The sequence below is a fragment of the Salvelinus sp. IW2-2015 genome, linkage group LG4q.1:29 (genome assembly GCF_002910315.2).
Source record: "Salvelinus sp. IW2-2015 linkage group LG4q.1:29, ASM291031v2, whole genome shotgun sequence".
Taxonomy (NCBI): Eukaryota; Metazoa; Chordata; class Actinopteri; order Salmoniformes; family Salmonidae; genus Salvelinus; species Salvelinus sp. IW2-2015.
Genome location: NC_036842.1, coordinates 48,974,432 through 48,993,948, shown reverse-complemented (window position 1 = coordinate 48,993,948; position 19,517 = coordinate 48,974,432). Strand labels below are relative to the sequence as shown.

The following is a 19,517-nucleotide window of genomic DNA, read 5'->3' as shown; positions in this document are numbered from 1 at the left end:
TCTTACTGTATTGAATTTTATAGCTAGATGCATTTTTTGGGGTGGTCCTGGGCCGAAAATGCTGTTGACTGCCTAGATAGATAGTATTATCATCTACAAACTAAAAGACAGCCATGTCAACAATCTGCATATCTTGCTTTAGATAGCTAACATAAGTTAGTTGAAATTAAGGCATTGGGCATCTTGTGGGGTTTATGCAGTGTAGCGACATGATTCTACTGTCAAATTAATTTGAGTACAAAACAGTAAGTATACAGAATATGTTAGCTAGCTAGTTCGCTAAGTAGCCTTATTAACTAGCTTGAACATTGAACACACTAAGATCAGAAGCTGACGTAGCTAGCAGGCTAAAAACACAAACCAGCACTTCCGTAAAGTTACCAGTCCATGAGAGCAGTGGCAATWTCGCAGTTACTCTTTCACCTTTCAAAATGAATTCCAATATGAATCTTGTTTCTGGATTGGTCATGAGCAGTCTTTTTCTCGCTTCTTTTGCTCTTTTGCGGTCGATTTGATTCCGATCTGAGAACCGAGAATGATGTTTATTGGCTTCGTCTGCTCTGTTCTGTTTTTGGCAGCTGGAACGTTAGGTTGCAAGTGACATTCACTTTCTCTCCAGCTCCMGGGCCGCAGGGTCAGTCGATTAGGCGGGATTAGTGCGAAGACACACTTAGCCTTGAAGGACAGTCAAAGATGGCTCAGTGCTCAACCGCCTTCTTTTCGTTCAAAGTGGAAACATTTCTGCTTTAACTTCGAAATTTGACTATTGGAGAAACGTAACGATGCGAAGCAGGAGGAGTCAACCCAGGGTGTCAAAAACACTTCGAAATTTGTCACACTCCTTCAGCAAGTAAGGAATCATACAGAAAAGGACTTGCACTATTGAATTTTCTTACACCATTGCCCTCAACCTCAACAGCTTCGTTATGCGTTTAAGAAGAGCTACAGACTGTGGTTGATGATGTGCTATACAAAGTAAATACATGAAAGACTGCGCAGTATTGTGACAGCTCACTGATAGGTGTAGATTTTGGTTTGTTGTCATTCGTTCATTTAGAATTTGTTATTCTGGTGTTTAATCAACCGAATGGGGGGCTGATCAGCTGAATACATACTATGTACACAGTGCACAAAACATTAACCCCCCCAATGGACGCTACAAGGTGTCGAAAGACTTCCACAGGGATATACTGGCCCATGTTGACTCCAATGCTTCCCACAGTTGTGTTAAGTTCGTTAGATGTCCTTTGGTAGGTGGACCATTCTTGATACCCACAGGAAACTGTTGAGCGTGAAAAACCCAGCAGAGTTGCAGTTCTTGACACAAACCGGTGCTCCTGGCACCTACTTTACTGCCATACCCCGTTTCAAAGGCACTTAAATATTTTGTCTTGCCCATTTAATCATTGTCTCAATTGTCTCAAGGCTTAAAAATCCTTCTTTAACCTCTCTCCTCCCCTTCATCTACACTGATTGAAGTGGATTTACATAGCAAGTGGCATCAATAAGGGATCATGGCTTTCACCTGGATTCACCTGTCAGTCTACGTTATGAAAAAAGCAGGTGTTCTTAAAGGAACATTTTTAAAAAAAAATGTCAAGTTCATATTCATAATCTTRAGCACCACCCCACCATCAACATATATGTGAATTTGTGCATTTTGATGTTTTGTTGTAAAAAGATAGAGAAAGAGCTCTCAGTTTTTCCAATGACATCATCAACCAATTTGGAGAGAATTAGTAGGCAATGCCTACTCACAATTGGTCAAAATCACACAATGCATACCAATGTTGTCATTGGAAACACTTATCGTCCTCAATTTTCTTTTACTACAAAAAATAGAAATGCACCATTTTCACATATGTTGATGTTGGGGTGGTGCTAGAGATGATGAATATGTTGAAACATTTTGAAGTTCCCCTTTTATGTTTTGTACACTCAGTATGCTATGAATACATCCCTAGTAGGGAAAGACAGGCTGAGGTTGTTCATGGATGGATGTATTGTATGTAACAGGACTTGGATTGTTGTTTGCAAAAGAGAAAGGTCATTGCTGTTGTTCCTAAACCAACCACACGGTGGCAGCATAACATCAGCTAATGCTTGAAGAACACAAGTTCTCTAAATAAATTCAAGTTCACGCAAATAACTTACGAGCAACTCCTACTACAACATACTGAGATATTGTACTTTCTGACAAATGGATTAAAAAAAACGTAATGCATGCCAGGTAGAACTCTTTACAGACTATTTCAAGATGAACAAAGATTATTTAAGGAGTTGAAAAGTGATGCTCAAGGTGAGCGAAAACATTTGTAGTTTGTGTGAGAGAGAGTGGGTTGTTTGTCTGTTGCCAGTAGACATCCATCTCTTGTTTCAGGAACACGAGCACTGGGGGAATTAATGTGCTTTATGCCAGTGGAAACCTGAACGGGAGCCCACCACCACTGGACCTGAACTTCACTTGCAAGTTACTCACAAATAGTTACCATTTCACTGAACAACATTCTCTTCTCTACTCTCCAATCCTCTCCTACTCTCCAGTTCCCTGTCTCTCATCCTCTCCCACGTTGACATCGATCCTCTTTCTCTCTTCTCCCCTGCCCTCTCCTCCATCTCACTGGTATTGCTTCTTTCCCTAAGCCAGTAAATCACTGAGCCTTAGTGAGGCTGTGAGAGAGGAGATTACAATGGAGGGATGAGGGAGGGGAGGAGAGGAGGAGCTCTTCCTGTTGTAGTGACCACGTGCGCCTCCTGCCTCACTGCAGCACTTACAGACCGACAGCAGCATCATCACAACAGCAGCAGCTATTGGCTCCTTCCACATAGTGAGTGAGAGTGCAACTTCACTCCCTCTTTCTCTCCTCTCTCTCTCTCTCTCTCTCTCTCTCTCTCTCTCTCTCTCTCTCTCTCTCTCTCGTTGTGTCTGTCAGATTTAAAGGAGTTCCTGTGCGATAAGAGAACGTTGGTGGAACACCCACACGCCTCCACTGCATGGCTCTCACAAAGGTAAGCAGCAGACTGAGGAGAGAGATGCTGGGCTGGGTCAGGAGGATGCTGCTTTGGGGAGGTGGTGGTGATAAAGTTCAAAATGGGTGGTTCGGGAAGTGATGCTCTTCCGTCACTGCTTCAGCTTTGACAGGTGGAGGGCAACTAGATAAAGTGGCAGGGCTGTCATTGATGCCAGGCTGACAGCTGCCCTTGTGGTTACAAGAGGCTGGGGGCTTTTAGGTGAAGTATCACTTTTTGTATGTTTCAGACAGGTGTCTTCATTTTGGAGTAAAAGCAATTTGCGAATTGCTTTTTTCATATCATGATTGTCATATTAGAGTGAATAGGTTGGTAAGAAAGCATCTCCCTCTTTTGCAGTCGATTTGGCATTATTTAGTTCAGCAGTGGAGTTGTCGAGCTGAGGGGAGCGCATGTGTTTTGTTTTGTGTTCAAATCATGAACAGTATACTGCCAGTTTGAGTTTGCAGCCAGCAGCAGGCTCAATCCCCTTGATGAAATACCAACAGGACAGAGGCTTTCCACTGGGAAATTAGCATTATGCCCATCTGCTGTGTACTATGACAAATAAATACGACAATCATATTCGCATACCACACACGCATACCATAGGCAGCACTAGAGCAGATATGTAGAAAATCATTCACTACTGCTAGAGATACACTAAGCCCCTACGAGCAGCAGCATCCCACAACAACAAAAAACAGTAGAATAGGGAGGGGTGCAGAGAGGAGAGACAGAAATAGACACAGAGAGAGGAGATAGACGGGGTGAGAAAGAGGGAAGAGAGATGGGGGGGAGAGAAAGGAAATTGGAGATGGGGAAGCAGTGTGGCGTGGTGTGGAGTAGGAGGCGGAGAACAGGTGTTAGCCGTACAGCCGTCTGTAATGCTAACCAGTGGCCTGGCCTCACCCACATCACTCAGACACACAGAGAGATCTGTCTCAGTGAAATGGGAGGCCTGGCCTCTGGAGAGAGAGAGAGCAAGAGATGCTGACTGGGTTGCTGTGATAAACACAGTGGAGAACAGACCGTCCTCACTCAGCACACTGTGACCTTGCTGTAGCGTTCTAGCAGACCTTGGGGCTGGGTGGATGTCAGGGATATGGTATCACAGGAAAGGGACACAGGCTGATAATGATACAAAGAGAGCTCACAGTCAAAATCTCAACAATCTTAAAAAGACCATGACAAAAATAATACACACGAGTAAAGCACTAATGTTGCTTTAAATCACAGCCAACTATGTTAACCTAATTATACATTACTAACCCTAATCTCTTGAGGAAATTGGAATACTGCATATGAGCTAACCATAGGCCTAAAATGCTGATAGTGTAATACAAATGCAGTCGAAAGACCAAACTCAGATTGTATCCTTACCTTTGCCCAGTCACATCCATTAGGCTGTGGAGTTTGTGGAGATTGTGTCTGAGCCTCTTAAGGCCTTTGCAGACTGTACGATTTTATGCCACAATTTTAACGTTCCAAATAAATGTCCATGTCATGGGCATACTCTTAGGTTGTGAACGATTGTTGGACGTCTTGGCTTGTTCAGTGTGACAGGGTCTAGGTCTGCCGATGAAGTACCACTACGTGCGGTCGTAGGCTCCGACAAAGTTCAGTTATTTGTTTTCCTTTATCGTGAAGTGCGGCTGGTGTTGCAAGCCGATCCCGGCGACTGACCAATAGGAACATGGCCAGCACTTAGTATGCACACAATAATACGGTTATTGTGAATAGTCAGATTAATATAATAGTTTGATTTGAACGATCTCCCTAATAATCTTGCTTACACAACTTTACAATCGCCAGACAAAACAAACGTTCTACAACAGGGACCATGTTATTTTGGGAAGTTTGGACATAAAAAGTTTGAATGTGAAAACAATTTCTGAGATGGATACTTTCACTCGCGCATAAGCATTGAGAGAGGCTTGCGCTGCTGTTGCTGGCACATGCACAGATCGAACGCACCGCTGCAGCTGACGTAGCCTATATCGGATAACGTGGCCTCGCAAGGCAGTCGCAGAATGTGACGACAGAACTGAAGCAAATCGTATAATCTGGCTAGGTTGATATTAAGATTTGAATTTGGTAACACCGCACAGTGCGACGTGATAATCGCAAAGGACTGAATCCGACGTACAGTCTGCAAAGGCCTTTAGCAGTGAGTAGGAGGGTGAAGTATTGTATAGAGCAGCTGGTGGAGGAAGAGGAAACGTGGCTGGGGGGAAAAAAGCCTATTGTCCCCCTGAAAATATCCACAACAATGGCATGACATCAACCAGGAAATGTACGTAACCTATCTCGAAGTACAAACCGCAGCCATGACATTCAGGAGCTAAACAGTAGAGTTAACCTCAGGTCGTTGCTGCACTGACTGACTGACTAAATGGTCTGTTATATTTGAACTGCAGGTCTGGTGTGTATGTGGTTCACAGTGTGAATGTGACCATTTCAAACCACGAGTGCATAGACGAAGACATGATACATTCCCATTCACTGCCATCTAGTACAGCTATTAATTGTTCTAATGATGCTTAATGATTACTGTCACCTCCCAAACACATACAATCATGATAATAATTTCATGATGAGGCCCATACACAAGCATGACGCACCCACAGTACTTTAGGTCTGGTATTCTATGTGAAACTAAAGGATTTCTAGACCTAGACAAAAGAGACAGGGATTTGAGTCTGAGGTCAGATGGTCCCTATAAGGATAGTTACTTACCCCTCTATCTGCACTGGAGACTACCCTGGTTTGTACGCAATAGAAAACGTTTTAAGATGTGTGTTTCTTATTGGACAGGTCCAGGTAGTCCCTTCTTGTTTCAGGCCATTTTCTTCYATTTGGTGCCTAATAAATAAAACCCTGGTCTGCGGTTCAGATCTGCTCAAACCATCTCAGAGCTGTCAAAACAAATCCAAACCAATGACCAAAAAACAGCAAGACCTTTACAAAGGGTGAAGGTGCGGATCACTGGGAACATGTGCCATCTCACTTTACCCCAGATGCATGCCGATTGAAATGTCAAAGGGTTCACAGGTAGAGGAAGAGCAGGAAGTCATCCATTAATAAAGGAACCAAGAGGGAGAAAGGTAGGATGGAAATGGAGCGTGGGCAGTGAGAGGTCTGTTGTTCTGGGGTTATGGAAATGACTTAAATGTAAATGTAAATGGAAGGAAAGAGACTTTCTTCCTCCTTCTACATGACTCAAAGGAAATAGCTGCTTTTGATGATAAGGGCTCATAAGGTTGACGAGTCCATGCGTCAACTACCACAATAGACCTGTTTGAACTGTATTGACCTACCGTACTAATCTGGTTAAAGGTCTAATGGCGACACTGATTTTCCTCTTTGTTCAATGCTAAGGAGTTGGGTTCTCCCATGGGAAAACAGGGTTCAGATCCCGCATGTGACAATGACGTCCAACGTGGGGTGGTCTCTCATGGGGGAGGAGGTCAAAGGGGGTGAATATAAATCAAATAAACTGTTTTTGGTCACATACACATGTTTAGCAAATGTTATTGCGGATGTAGAGAAATGCTTGTGTTTCTAGCTCCAACAGTGCAGTAATATTTAACAAGTAATATCTAACAATTTCACAACAATACGCACAATACACACAAATCTAAGTAAAGGAATGGAATTAAAGAATATGTAAATATATGGACGAGCATTGTCAGAGTGCCATAGACTAAGATACAGTAGAATAGAATATAATACAATACAGTATATACATATGAGATGAGTAATGCAAAATATGTAAACATTATTAAAGTGGCCAGTGATTTCAAGTCTATGTATGTCAATCAATCAATCAAATGTATTTATAAAGCCCTTTTTACATCAGCTGATGTCACAAAGTGCTGTACAGAAACCCAGCCTAAATTCCCAAACAGCAAGCAATGCAAATGTAGAAGCACGGTATCTAGGAAAAACTCCTTAGAAAGGCCAGAACCTAAGAAGAAACCTAGAGAGGAACCAGGCTCTGAGGGGTGGCCAGTCCTCTTCAGGCTGTGATGGGTGGAGATTATAACAGAACATGGCCAAGATGTTCAAACGTTCATAGATGACCAGCAGGGTCAGATCACAGTGGTTGTAGAGGGTGCAACAGGACAGCACCTCGGGAATAAATGTCACTCAGAGTTAGAGACAGCAGGTGCGGTAGAGAGAGAGTTCAAAACATCAGGTCCGGGACAAGGTAGCACGTCCAGTGAACAGGTCAGGGTTCCATAGCCGCCGACAGAACAGTTGAAACTGGAGCAGCAGCATGACCAGGTGGACTGGGGACAGCAAGGAGTCATCAGGCCAGGTAGTCCTGAGGCATGATCCTAGGGCTCAGGTCCCCCGAGAGAGAAAGAGAGAGAGAGAAAAGAGAGAGAATTAGAGGGAGCATACTTAAATTCACACAGGACACCGGATGAGAAATATTCCAGATAACAGACTGACCCTAGCCCCCTGACACATAAACTATTGCAGCATAAATACTGGAGGCTGAGACAGAAGCGGTCGGGAGACACTATGGCCCCCGGACAGGGCCAAACAGGCAGAATATAACCACCCCCTCTTTGCCAAAGCACAGCCCCCACACCACTAGAGGGATTTCTTCAACCACCAAACTACTACCCTGAGACAAGGCCGAGTATAGCCCCGGACAAGGCCGAGTATAGGCAGCAGTCTCTAATGTGCTAGTGATGGCTATTTAACAGTCTGATGGCCTTGAGAAAGATGCTGTTTTACATTCTCTCGGTCCCAYCTTTGATGCACCTGTACTGACCTCGCCTTCTGGATGATAGTGGGGTGAACAGGCAGTGGCTTGGGTGGTTGTTGTCCTGGCTTTCCTGTGATATCTGGTGCTGTAGGTGTCCTGGAGGGCAGTTTGCCCCCGGTGATGCGTTGGGCAGACTGCACCATCCCCTGGAGAGCCCTGCGGCTGTGGGTGGTGCAGTTGCCATACCAGGCGGTGATACATCCTGACAGGATGCTCTCAATTGTGCATCTGTAAAAGTTTGTATGGGTTTTAGGTGCCTAGCCAAATTTCTTCAGCCTCCTGAGGTTGAAGAGGCGCTGTTGCGCCTTCTTCACCACACTGTCACTGTGGGTGGACCATTTCAGTTTGTCAGTCATTTGTACTCCGAGGAACTTGAAGCTTTCCATCTTCTCCACTGTGGTCTCGTCGATGTGGATAGGGGGGTGCTCCCTCTGCTGTTTCCTGAAGTCCACGATCAGCTCCTTTGTTTTGTTGACGTTAAGTGTGAGGTTGTTTTCCTGACACCACACTCCCAGAGCCCTCACCTCCTCCCTGTCGGCTGTCTCGTCATTGTTGGTAATCAAGCCTACTACTGTTGTGTCATCTGCAAACTTGATGATTGAGTTGGAGGCGAGCGGGGTCATGCAGTCATATGTGAACAGTAAGTACAGGAGGGGCTCAGCACACACCCTTGTGGGGCCCCCGTGTTGAGGATCAGTGAAGTGGAGGTGTTGTTTCCTACCTTCACCACCCGGGGGCGGCCCGTCAGGAAGTCCAGGATAGACCCAGTTGCACAGGACGGGGTTCAGACCCAGGGCCTCGAGCTTAATGATGAGCGTGGAGGGTACTATGGTGTTGAATGCTGAGCTATAGTCAATGAACAGCATTCTTACATACTGTAGGTATTCCCCTTGTCCAGATGGGATAGGGCAGTATGCAGTGTGATGGCGATTGCATCGTCTGTGGATCAGTTGGGGCGGTAAGCAAATTGAAGTGGGTCTAGAGTGTCAGGTAAGGTAGAGGTGATATGATCCTTGACTAGTCTCTTAAAGCATTTCATGATGACAGAAGTGAGTGCTACGGGGCGATAGTCATTTATTTCAGTACCTTTGCTTTCTTGGGTACAGGAGCAATGGTGGCCATCTTGAAGCATGTGGGGACAGCAGACTGGGATCGGGAGATATTGAATATGTCCGTAAACACTCTAGCCAGCTGGTGGATTCCAATTGGTTAGCACAGGTACTTCCTGTTTGAGTTTCTGCCTATAGGAAGGAAGGAGCAAAATGGATTTGCGGGAGGGCCTTGTAGGCATCCCGGAAGTTGGAGTAGCAGTGGTCGAGTGTTTTAGTAGCACAAGTACTACAGTAAATGTGTTGATAGAACTTAGGTAGCATTTTCATCAAATTTGCTTTGTTAAAATCCCCAGCTACAACATATGCGGCCTCAGGATATATGGTTTCCAGTTTGCATAAAGTCCAGTGAAGTTCTTTGAGGGCTGTCGTGGTATCGGCTTGAGGGGGAATATACACGGCTGTGACTATAACCGAAGGGAATTCTCTCGGGAGGTAATACGGTCGGCATTTGATTGTGAGGTATTCTAGGTTGTGTGATCAAAAGGAATTGAGTTCCTGTATGTTATCACAATTACACCATGAGTAGTTAATCATGAAACATACACCCCCACCCTTCTTTTTCCCGGAGAGATATTTATTCCTGTCTGCGCAATGACCCAACTGGCTGTACAGACTCAGACAGTATATCCAGAGAGAGCCATGTTTCTGTGAAACAGAGTATGTTACAATCCCTGATGTTTCTCTGGATGGAAATCCTCACAATCTTCGATAATAAAGTAAACTTTATTATCCAGAGACTGAACATTAGCGAGTAATATACTTGGAAGCTGTGGGTGGTGTGCGTGCCTCCTGAATCGGAATAGAAGTCCACTCCGAGTACCTCTTCTTCGCCGCCGATTAATTGTATCAGCCTCTGGAACGGACAAAGGATCCGATTCTGGAAAGTCGCATTCCTGGTCGTAATGCTGGTAAGTAACTGCCGCTCTGATATCGAAAAGTTCTTTCCGGCTGCATATAATAACACCAAAAAATGTCTGGCCTAATAATGTAAGAAATAAAACCAAAAAACGAAATACTGCAAAGTTGCCTAGGGGCTAGAAGCACAGCTGCCCTCTCTATCGGCGCCATGAGACAACACTACATATACAGTATATCCCTTACTAGCTCAAGATAGCAATCTGCCTTTGTCACAGGCAAGATCTGAACCCTGGTGTCCCACGTGAGTCGGGCTTACGGTCTCACTGGGAACATGTGGCATGACTGCAACTTCAAAATTAGTGTTACCCTCAGCTTAAGTGTGAATTTCCTCTTCTCCTAATGGTAAAACGTTGGCTTCTCCTGTGGACCAGGGTTCAGATCTTAGCCTGCCTGTGACAAAAGCAGAATGCTATCTTAATCTAGTAAGGGGTATATGTAGTGCTGTCTCTATTAGCCTGATATTCTATATTATAGTTTAAATACAATATCTAAAACATGCTGTGGCTTAAGTAGTTGATAGACTTGGTATGCAGCAGGCACTGAGTGTGCTGAAAAATACAACAGTTTGATACTGTTTAATCCATCCGTGATTACCACAGAGCTAATGCTGGCATGTCTGTTTTAGCTGATGTTCAAACAAATGGGTCTTTCACCGCATAGACCAACTATATTTTTTTCCCTCCACTGATAAGCAGTGTTAGCCAAAATATATATCTACACACATTATTCATCTGCCTGGCATTCAGATAGCATCCTGCTTAGGTCTCCCCGACCAATTTATTTATCAATTGGGGTCCCAACTTACTGTTGAGAGTTAGTATAGTAGAATACACAAAGTGCAATAAAGAAATGTGGTTTTGCATCATCAGTTTTTCTCTTGTTATGTCAGTCATTGACAGTCACTCAATTAGCCTATGTCAGCTAAAAAAGAAATATTGGTAAATTAGTCTAGCCAGCTATCTAAAATTTAGTAGATTAGTGACATGATTAGTAGTAATCATGGCCAAATTATCGACTAGGCACGGAGGGAACATGCACAGGGCCTCCAGGGGCCCCCATTCGTTTTGTTAGTCACTCTCACTCAAATATCCTATTAACATGGCATAAATCATGTCAAAATGTGTAGAATTACAGCAAATTAGCTTTTAAACTGCAAATGTTGCTCTCCATCCCATAGCAAAATCTGTAGGATTGCAGGAAATTAACTTTTCAACTTTTTTCTCTCTCTCCGCCGTCAAGAGGGGGACCAGTAAAATGTTTTGCCTGTGGGGGGCAACCAAATCTCGCTTAGGGCCAGCCCTGCATCCTGTCACTGTCTCCAGTGACAATCAGTCAGATTGTCTCCCTCACATAGTAATCCGTCATGGCTCTACAAACACAATGCGTCGCTTTCTCTGCTTGTCACGTTCCTGACCTGTTTTCTGTTAGTTTTGTATGTGTTAGTTGGTCAGGACGTGAGTTTGGGTGGGCAGTCTATGTTTTCTGTTTCTATGTTGGTGAATGGGTACCTAATATGGTTCTCAATTAGAGGCAGGTGGTTTTCATCTCCTCTGATTGAGAATCATATTAAGGTAGGTAGTTTCACAGTGTTTGTTTGTGGGTGGTTGTCTCCTGTGTCTGTGTCTATATTTGCACTATACAGGACTGTTTCGTTCGTTCGTCGTTTTGTTTGTAGTAAGTACTTGTCCGTTCGTTCGTCGTGTTTCATGTAAGTTCGTGGTCCAAGTCTGTCTACATTCGGTTTGTTATTTTGTTTAGTTGTCAAGTATAGTTCGTTTTGTATTGTTCAATAAATTCATTATGTCTTATTCCAACGCTGCATTTTGGTTCAATCCATGCTCCTCCTCTTCGGATGAAGAGGAGGAGGAACCCGTTACAGAACCACCCACCAATCCAGAACCAAGCAGCGGAAATTCGAGCAGCGGCCAAGAGATCAGGACTCATGACTTGGGAGAAGTATTAGAGGGAAAAGGACACTGGGCGCACATTGGGGAATATCGCCGCGCTCGTGAGGAGATGGAGGCAGCGAGAGCCCAACAGCGGTGGTATGAGGAGGCAGCAAGGAGACGTGGCTGGAAGCCAGAAGAAGACCCCAAAATTTCTTGGGGGGGGAGGCTAAGAGGTAGTGGGCCAAGGGCAGGTAGGAGACCTGCGCCCACTTCCCAGGCTTACCGTGGAGGACGGGAGTACGGGCAGACACCGTGTTACGCAGTAGAGCGCACGGTGTCTCCTGTACGTGTGCATAGCCGGTGCGGGTTATTCCACCTCCCGCACTGGTAGGGCTAGATTGGGCATTGAGCCAGGTGTCATGAGGCCGGCTCAACGCGTCTGGTCTCCAGTGCGTCTCCTCGGGCCGGCTTACATGGCACCAGCCTTACGCATGGTGTCCCCGGTTCGCCTACACAGCCCGGTGCCGGTTATTCCACCTCCCCGCACTGTCGGGCGACGGGGAGTATTCAACCAGGTAAGGTTGGGCAGGCTCGGTGCTCAAGGAGCCAGTACGCCTGCACGTCCGGTATTTCCGGCGCTACCTCCCCGCCCCAGCCCAGTACCACCAGTGCCTACACCCGCACCAGGCTTCCAGTGCGTCTTCAGATCCTGTTCCTCCTCCACGTACTCTTCCTATGGTGCGTGTCTCCAGCCCAGTGCCTCCAGTTCCGGCACCACGCACTAAAGCCACCTGTGCGTCTCCAGAGTCCTGTACACACTGTTCCTTCTCCCCGCACTCGCCCTGAGGTGCGTGCCCTTAGCCCGGTACCACCAGTGCGGTACCACGCACCAGGCCTATAGTGCGCTTGAGAGGTCAGTGTGCCCTGTCCCTGCTCCCCGCACTAGCCTGAAAGTGCGTGTCCTTAGCCCGGTGCCTCCAGTTCCGGCACCACGCACCAGGTCTACAGTGCGCCTTATCCGGCCAGAGCCATCCGTCTCCCCAGCGCCATCTGAGCCATCCGTCTCCCCAGCGCCATCTGAGCCATCCGTCTGCCCAGCGCCGTCTGAGCCATCCGTCTGTCCCGAGCCATTAGAGCGCCCGTCTGTTCCGAGCCTCAGAGCCGTTCGTCAGTCAGGAGCCGCTAGAGCCGTTCTTCATCAGATCTCCAGAGCCGCCACCAGACAGGATCTGCCAGAGCCGCCAACCAGACAGGATCTGCCAGAGCCGCCAACCAGACAGGATCTGCCAGAGCCGCAAACCAGACAGGATCTGCAGAGCCGCAACGCAGACAGGAATCTGCCAGAGCCGCCAGCCAGACAGGATCTGCCAGAGCCGCCAGCCAGACAGGATCTGCCAGAGCCGCCAGTGAGCCATGAGCCATGCGTCAGAGCCGTTAGTGAGCCATGAGCAGCCAGAACGTCAGCGAGCCATGAGCAGCCAGAGCCGTCAGCGAGCCATGAGCGTCTAGAGCCGTCAGCCTGCCAGAGCGTCCAGACCGTCAGCCTGCCATGAGCGTCCAGAGCCGTCAGCCTGCCATGAGCGTCCAGAGCGTCAGCCTGCCATGAGCGTCCAGAGCCGTCAGCCTGCCATGAGCGTCCAGAGCCGTCAGCCTGCCGATGAGCGTCCGGAGCCGTCATTCATCCAGAACTGCCTCTCAGTCCAGAGCGTTCTCTCTGTCCGAGCTGCCCTTCAGTCCGGAGTTGCCCCTCTATCCTGAGCTACCTCTCTATCCTGAGCTACCTCTCTATCCTGAGCTATCCCTCTGTCCTGAGCTACCTCTCTGTCCTGAGCTACCTTGTCCCGGAGCTGTCCTTATCTTGGTGTGCCCCTTAAATTAGGTGGGGGAAATAAGAGGGTGGTCATTCTAAGGGGGAGACGTAAGCTGGGATTGACTATGGTGGGGTGGGGACCTCGCCGAGCCTGAGCCACCACCATGGTCAGATGCCCACCCAGACCCTCCCCTAGACTTTTGGTGGTGCGTTCGGAGTACGCACCTTGAGGGGGGGTTATGTCACGTTCCTGACTGTTTTCTGTTAGTTTTGTATTGTGTAGTTGGTCAGGACGTGAGTTTGGGTGGGCAGTCTATGTTTTCTGTTTCTATGTTGGTGAATGGGTACCTAATATGGTTCTTATTAGAGGCAGGTGGTTTTCATCTCCCTCTGATTGAGAAAGTCATATTAAGGTAGGTAGTTTCACAGTGTTTGTTTGTGGGTCGTTGTCTCCTGTGTCTGTGTCTATGTTTGCACCATACGGGACTGTTTCGTTCGTTCGTCGTTTTGTTTGTAGTAAGTACTTGTTCGTTCGTTCTTCGTGTTTCATGTAAGTTCGTGGTCCAAGTCTGTCTACATTCGGTTTGTTATTTTGTTTAGTTGTCAAGTATAGTTCGTTTTGTCTTGTTCAATAAATTCATTATGTCTTATTCCAACGCTGCATTTTGGTTCAATCCATGCTCCTCCTCTTCGGATGAAGAGGAGGAGGAACGCCGTTACACTGCTCCCTCGCCTCAAACTTACAACCATTTGTATCCAACACCTTTTTACAGCCTAAGTCTGTGAGTGAAACGTGATGTGTTCCTGTGCATAAATAAGAATGGACAATCTCATAACGATCAGATAATCTCTTGGCTATAAATATATAAGCTCCTTATCGGTGCTGCTACTGCACTGTACAGTAGCAGGTCCCAGCATGATCATTTACAGCTGCTGACGTGAATTCACTTTCTGCACCTTTCAGCACTTCAGCTGGAGAGCAGTGTCACAGGAGACAGTATTGCCCTGCAAGTTGGATTTTTGACCGCTTCGCTCGGCAGAAACGTCATGGTGCTTCAGCATTACAGTTTGACACCATTAGCCATCCAACTACTGTATATGTACGCCTAGTTTAAAACATATACAATTTGTTGTATGAACGCCCAACGTGAAGCTGTCTTGACCCCAGTAGCGATTTTAGCATGTAAATCTTGGTGGGGCAACCAAAAAAATTGTGGGATGCATGCCAGCAAAGCCACTACACAACACAACACTAAACAATACATTCATTGCACAAACTGTTAGGGCCTACATAAAGCTGTCCCAATAGCAGAGTCCCAACAGCAGTCCCATCACCTTAACACTGCTACACCTGGCTATCAGCGGAGCCTTGTCTGGCAGCGAAACAGTTCATTCAGCCTCATTTTCTGCTGATATGGCTGGCTTGCTTGCTTAAACAAATGTGGTTTCCACTGAAAATTGAAATGTACAAACTATGACATAAGGGGACGACAAGCGGATAAGAGGCTATCCGTAATTTCAATTAAGACATAATGAGCGAAATAGGACGGACGTAGTCAATATAACTATTTGTTCAGCACTTTTGAAATGTACAGTGACAGAATTCAGAACATGGGCCATTCTTACACTGTTCTCCCTGTACACCAAGTCAGAACCGTAGGATTAATAAAGGGGGCATATAAGCAGACAATGAAAGCTCTTACAATGTTAGATAATTACATTTCTCAAAAACAGCTTGTAGGCTACATGTGCACCACCAAATCAGAACAGTAGGTGAAATTAAGAGGTGAAAATAGACCAAATTATTAGGGTGAGGCACATGGGCTACTAACAGCTTATTACACAGCATACCCTTAGTATTACTTTCTTAGCTACAGTATACATATCTCCCTAGTATGTTACATAATTTATGCAGCAGCATACAATACATTTTTGGACTCACCTTGTTGTGCTGTGCTCACTTGAACAGGAAGATAGCGCAGCTGTCCTTCATGGGCAAATTTTGTCATCAAATTTTGTCATCAAAMRCACGGATTTATGGCTCTTTCAAGACAACTGGGAACAACTGGTTGAATCATGATGACGTCAGTGATCTTCAGGTCGTAGCTCTAGAAAGAGGCCCGAGTTTCCGATTTACAGTTCCGAGTTGGATGAAAGTTCAAAACCTGTTTTCTCAGTCGTAAATCGTTTTTTCCCGAGTTCCCAGTTGTATTGATCTCACAGGTAGCCACTGATTCCTTCCAAACCATTAATTGTTGATTTTGCAATTTCCAACTTGTTGTGTAATGTTTATGTCCAATGGCCGATGAGCACCGATACGTTTTATCTATACTTTCTCTTCATTATTTCTCTTCAGATGACAAGGATTAAAAAGGATTTGCCAGTAGATTGTCGACTTGATTCATGATGATGACTGCTAGCTAAGAATTTGAAAGTATGACGTTGACATGATCAGTCCAATCAAAGCTACTGTAGATATAATGTGATTTGATGTCATTTTATCTATGGCCAATGACCTTGAGCCTTCTTGGATGGGCACTTCTAATGTAACTCTATCCTTTTCATACGTGAGTTCCAAATATCTCTAACGGTCGCCCCCCAGCGTGAATGTTTTTATGCACGTGATGTTAGAATGTTCTCTCCATTCCAAAATGTGATTGTTGCGCAACAGGACATTTAATCCACGCTGCCCTCAAACCAAGGCACGCTGCCTGTTTTTATTTATAGGCTGTTTTCAACTTGTCAATTTCAAATTATTTTCTAACAAGTTTTTATTTTCTAAGAACAGTTTGAATTGAGGTGTGTTCCGCCTCCTCATTAATTCACATAAAAGTAATCCTTTTACTTTTGTGGACAACTTATAGTTTTGGAATTTCTGACCCGGACAAAATTCCCCAAGCACTTCCAAATTGTTTGTGCAGTTCAAGTCTGCAGACATTTGCGCATGTCCCATCAGAACAGCATCTGCACACACGTGTTCACATTTTTCGTCTGGTGCCCGCATCGCAGTCATTGTTGTTTTCATTACTGACAATAACTTTGGAAATGTGTGCGGTTCTATCAAAGTAAGTGTCTTTTTACGTTATGTCGTTTCTACTGTAGCTCAATATATTTGTGTATATTCCTTATAACCACGGACACGCGAGGTAATGTTACTCATTTCATAACCTTTATGGTGTTATATTCAATCATGCTTATGTAGCTAGCTACATTCTTCTATTAGCTCTGTAAATCAATGCTAATTGCATCAGAGAAGTATTAGCTTGTGTTGTCTTTTGAAGCTGCCCTGGCTTTATGACTCCCAAGTGGCGCGGCGGTCTAAGGCCCTGTATTTCAGTGCTGGAGGCGTCACAACAGACACCCTGGTTTGAATACAGGCTGTATCACAACCGGTCGTGATTGGGAGTCACAATTGGCCTAGTTTTGTCCGAGTTTGGCCAGTGTAGGCTGTCATTGTAAATAAGAATTTGTTCTTAAATCACTTGCCTAGTTAAATAAATGAAAAATATTTGACCATGGTTTGTTTTCAGTTGGATTATTTAGCATAGCTCTGTTCTGCCCTGCCCCCTTGTGGAGCTCAACAGTTACTGTGTCTTACTGTTATAACTCTAATTTGTGATTTTGTCAGTGAAATATATTATTTTTATAGCAGTGTTTATTATGTTTCTTCTTTGTAAAATAGTTTGATTGCTATATGGTGATATTGTATTCTAACTACTAATAATTCCTCTTTATTCTGTACTTTCAGAAACCACAAACACTATTTGCCAAAATCATAACTGGAGCTGGACATCTTTGGAGCTGAAGACTGAGGCCAGCTTTTGAATGCTAGTGTACACTCCTTAACAGTTTTACTGGATGAAAACACAGCAAGAAAACACATTTCAACCACTTGTCAGGCTTGGAAGAACATTTCTTAATTTGTATAGCGAGTCATTTAGGTTGGCAGTGGCATTGTTGACTAAATGCAGGCATCGCAGCAGAAAAATGAAGCGGTCTTGGGAGAAGAGGGTGGCAAAGAAGGGAGTTGCAAACATAGGATCTGTGCTCCACTATTCTCTTAGGGAGTTCTTCTTGACTATTCCCGTGAGAAGGACTGTCACCAGGAAGGTATACATTTCACTAATTGTGGTTGTCACCCATTTAGCAAGTTTTCCCATCACTCCTGGCTCTCTCTTCTCCTGTAGCTCCATAGCATAGCAACTSYTCTCCTCTACTATGTCTCCCACCAGCTCCTCTGTCAGAAACAACTTTGAGCACTCTGCCTCAGATGGAAATGGCAAGGGGTGTTGCACTCCAGACTGGGACTCGTCAAAACAAACAGCAGGGCCAGGAGGGGTGAAATAGCTGGTGGCCTTCCAGCTACTACAGAACTCCTATACTTCATCCACTGTCGGTCTGCCTCCATCACCACCAGCATCTTCAAAGGGACCTGGGACTTCGTCAGTGGACAAGGGGTCCTCAGATTCAGGGTTCTTAATGGCTACAAGGTTGGGGGGCAGCTCCTCACTGTCACTGTCAGAATCTGATTCCTGACTTTCATACTCAGACTCATTGTCAGACTTTCAAAAAATCTCCAGAATTTCCGCATTTGTGAGTTGTCTCCTTTTGAAAGACATTGCTAATGCTACGGCTTAGCTCACTAGCTACATACATAAACAACAACACTGAATGGCTCAGAGTGGGAGTGAGAGGTTACGTGATTGACTGCCGGCACGCACCACTTCTATCAATAAATCACTATCAGAAAATGTTTTGTGTGGTAATGATTTATATATTTACTGTTTTATTCACACGTTTTCAAGTACTGGTGACAAATCATGCATTTCGATTCTTGCATAGATTGTAATGGACACATATTATGTGTGTAAAATACTTTTTTGAAGGTTGAACTGATTATGATGAGCTAAGCTAATTCCAGCTATGTGTGGAGCCATGTTCATTGACATACAATGCATTCTGGGTTTCACGTAATCGTCTGTCAGACCAAACTCACCTAATTTTGTTATAACATCTTTGGTCCGACAGACGATTACGTGAAACTCAGAATGCATTGTATGTCAACAAACATGGCTCCATCGGCAGATTACTTTCGACTTCTAGAAAGTGTTTTACTAAATTATTTTGATCAATGGTGTGCTCACCCGTGATGTGATTAATTATGAATAGTAATTGCTATTAGCTAACTCATATTGTAGTTTCTGTCAGCCGAGAGTTACAAAAACATGACCGCTTGTGTTAAAACCTTTCTGGACTACCCATCCCGGATCCGGTATCATTCTCATCAGAAACGCTGACTAGCATAGCCTAGCCTAGCGCCACAGGGATATAATATAATATCATTTCATGAAATCACAAGTCCAATACAGCAAATGAAATATAAACATCTTGTGAATCCAGCCAACATGTCCGATTCTTTTAATGTTTTACAGCGAAAACACAACATATATTTATGTTAGCTCACCACAATAGCCCAAAACACAACGCCATTTTTTCACCGCAAAGATAGCTTTCACAAAACCCACAAATAGAGATAAAATGTATCACTAACCTTTGAACAACTTCATCAGATGACAGTCTTATGACATCATTATATACAATACATTTATGTTTTGTTCGAAAATGTGCATATTTATAGCTACAAATCGTGGTTTTACATTGGCGACATGTTCAGAAATGGCTCCCAAACCGCCAGAATAATTACAGAGAGCAACGTGAAATACAGAAATACTCATCATAAAACTTTTATGAAAGATACATGTTGTACACATAATTAAAGATAAACATCTTGTGAATCCAGCCAACATGTCCGATTTTTTAAATGTTTTACAGCGAAAACACAACATATATTTATGTTAGCTCACCACAATAGCCCAAAACACAACGCCATTTTTTCACCGCAAAGATAGCTTTCACAAAACCCACAAATAGAGATAAAATTAATCACTAACCTTTGAACAACTTCATCAGATGACAGTCTTATGACATCATGTTAT

The 19,517-nt window shown here is 44.7% G+C and overlaps 1 protein-coding gene and 1 long non-coding RNA gene across 2 annotated transcripts in view; both read left to right on the top strand.

The window, feature by feature from the left end:
* The first annotated feature begins 2,427 nt into the window (after window positions 1-2,427).
* Window positions 2,428-19,517, top strand: part of coro2bb (coronin, actin binding protein, 2Bb) — a 49,809-nt gene continuing 32,719 nt past the window's right edge. The window contains 1 exon segment of the mRNA XM_023984895.2: window positions 2,428-3,009. Within this exon segment, the coding sequence (XP_023840663.1) occupies window positions 2,995-3,009 (15 nt within the window). The 5' untranslated portion in view covers window positions 2,428-2,994.
* On the top strand, window positions 16,491-18,272 carry LOC139027553 (uncharacterized). Its single transcript, XR_011479665.1, has 2 exons — window positions 16,491-16,586; window positions 17,270-18,272. It is a non-coding gene; the product is annotated as an uncharacterized lncRNA (long non-coding RNA).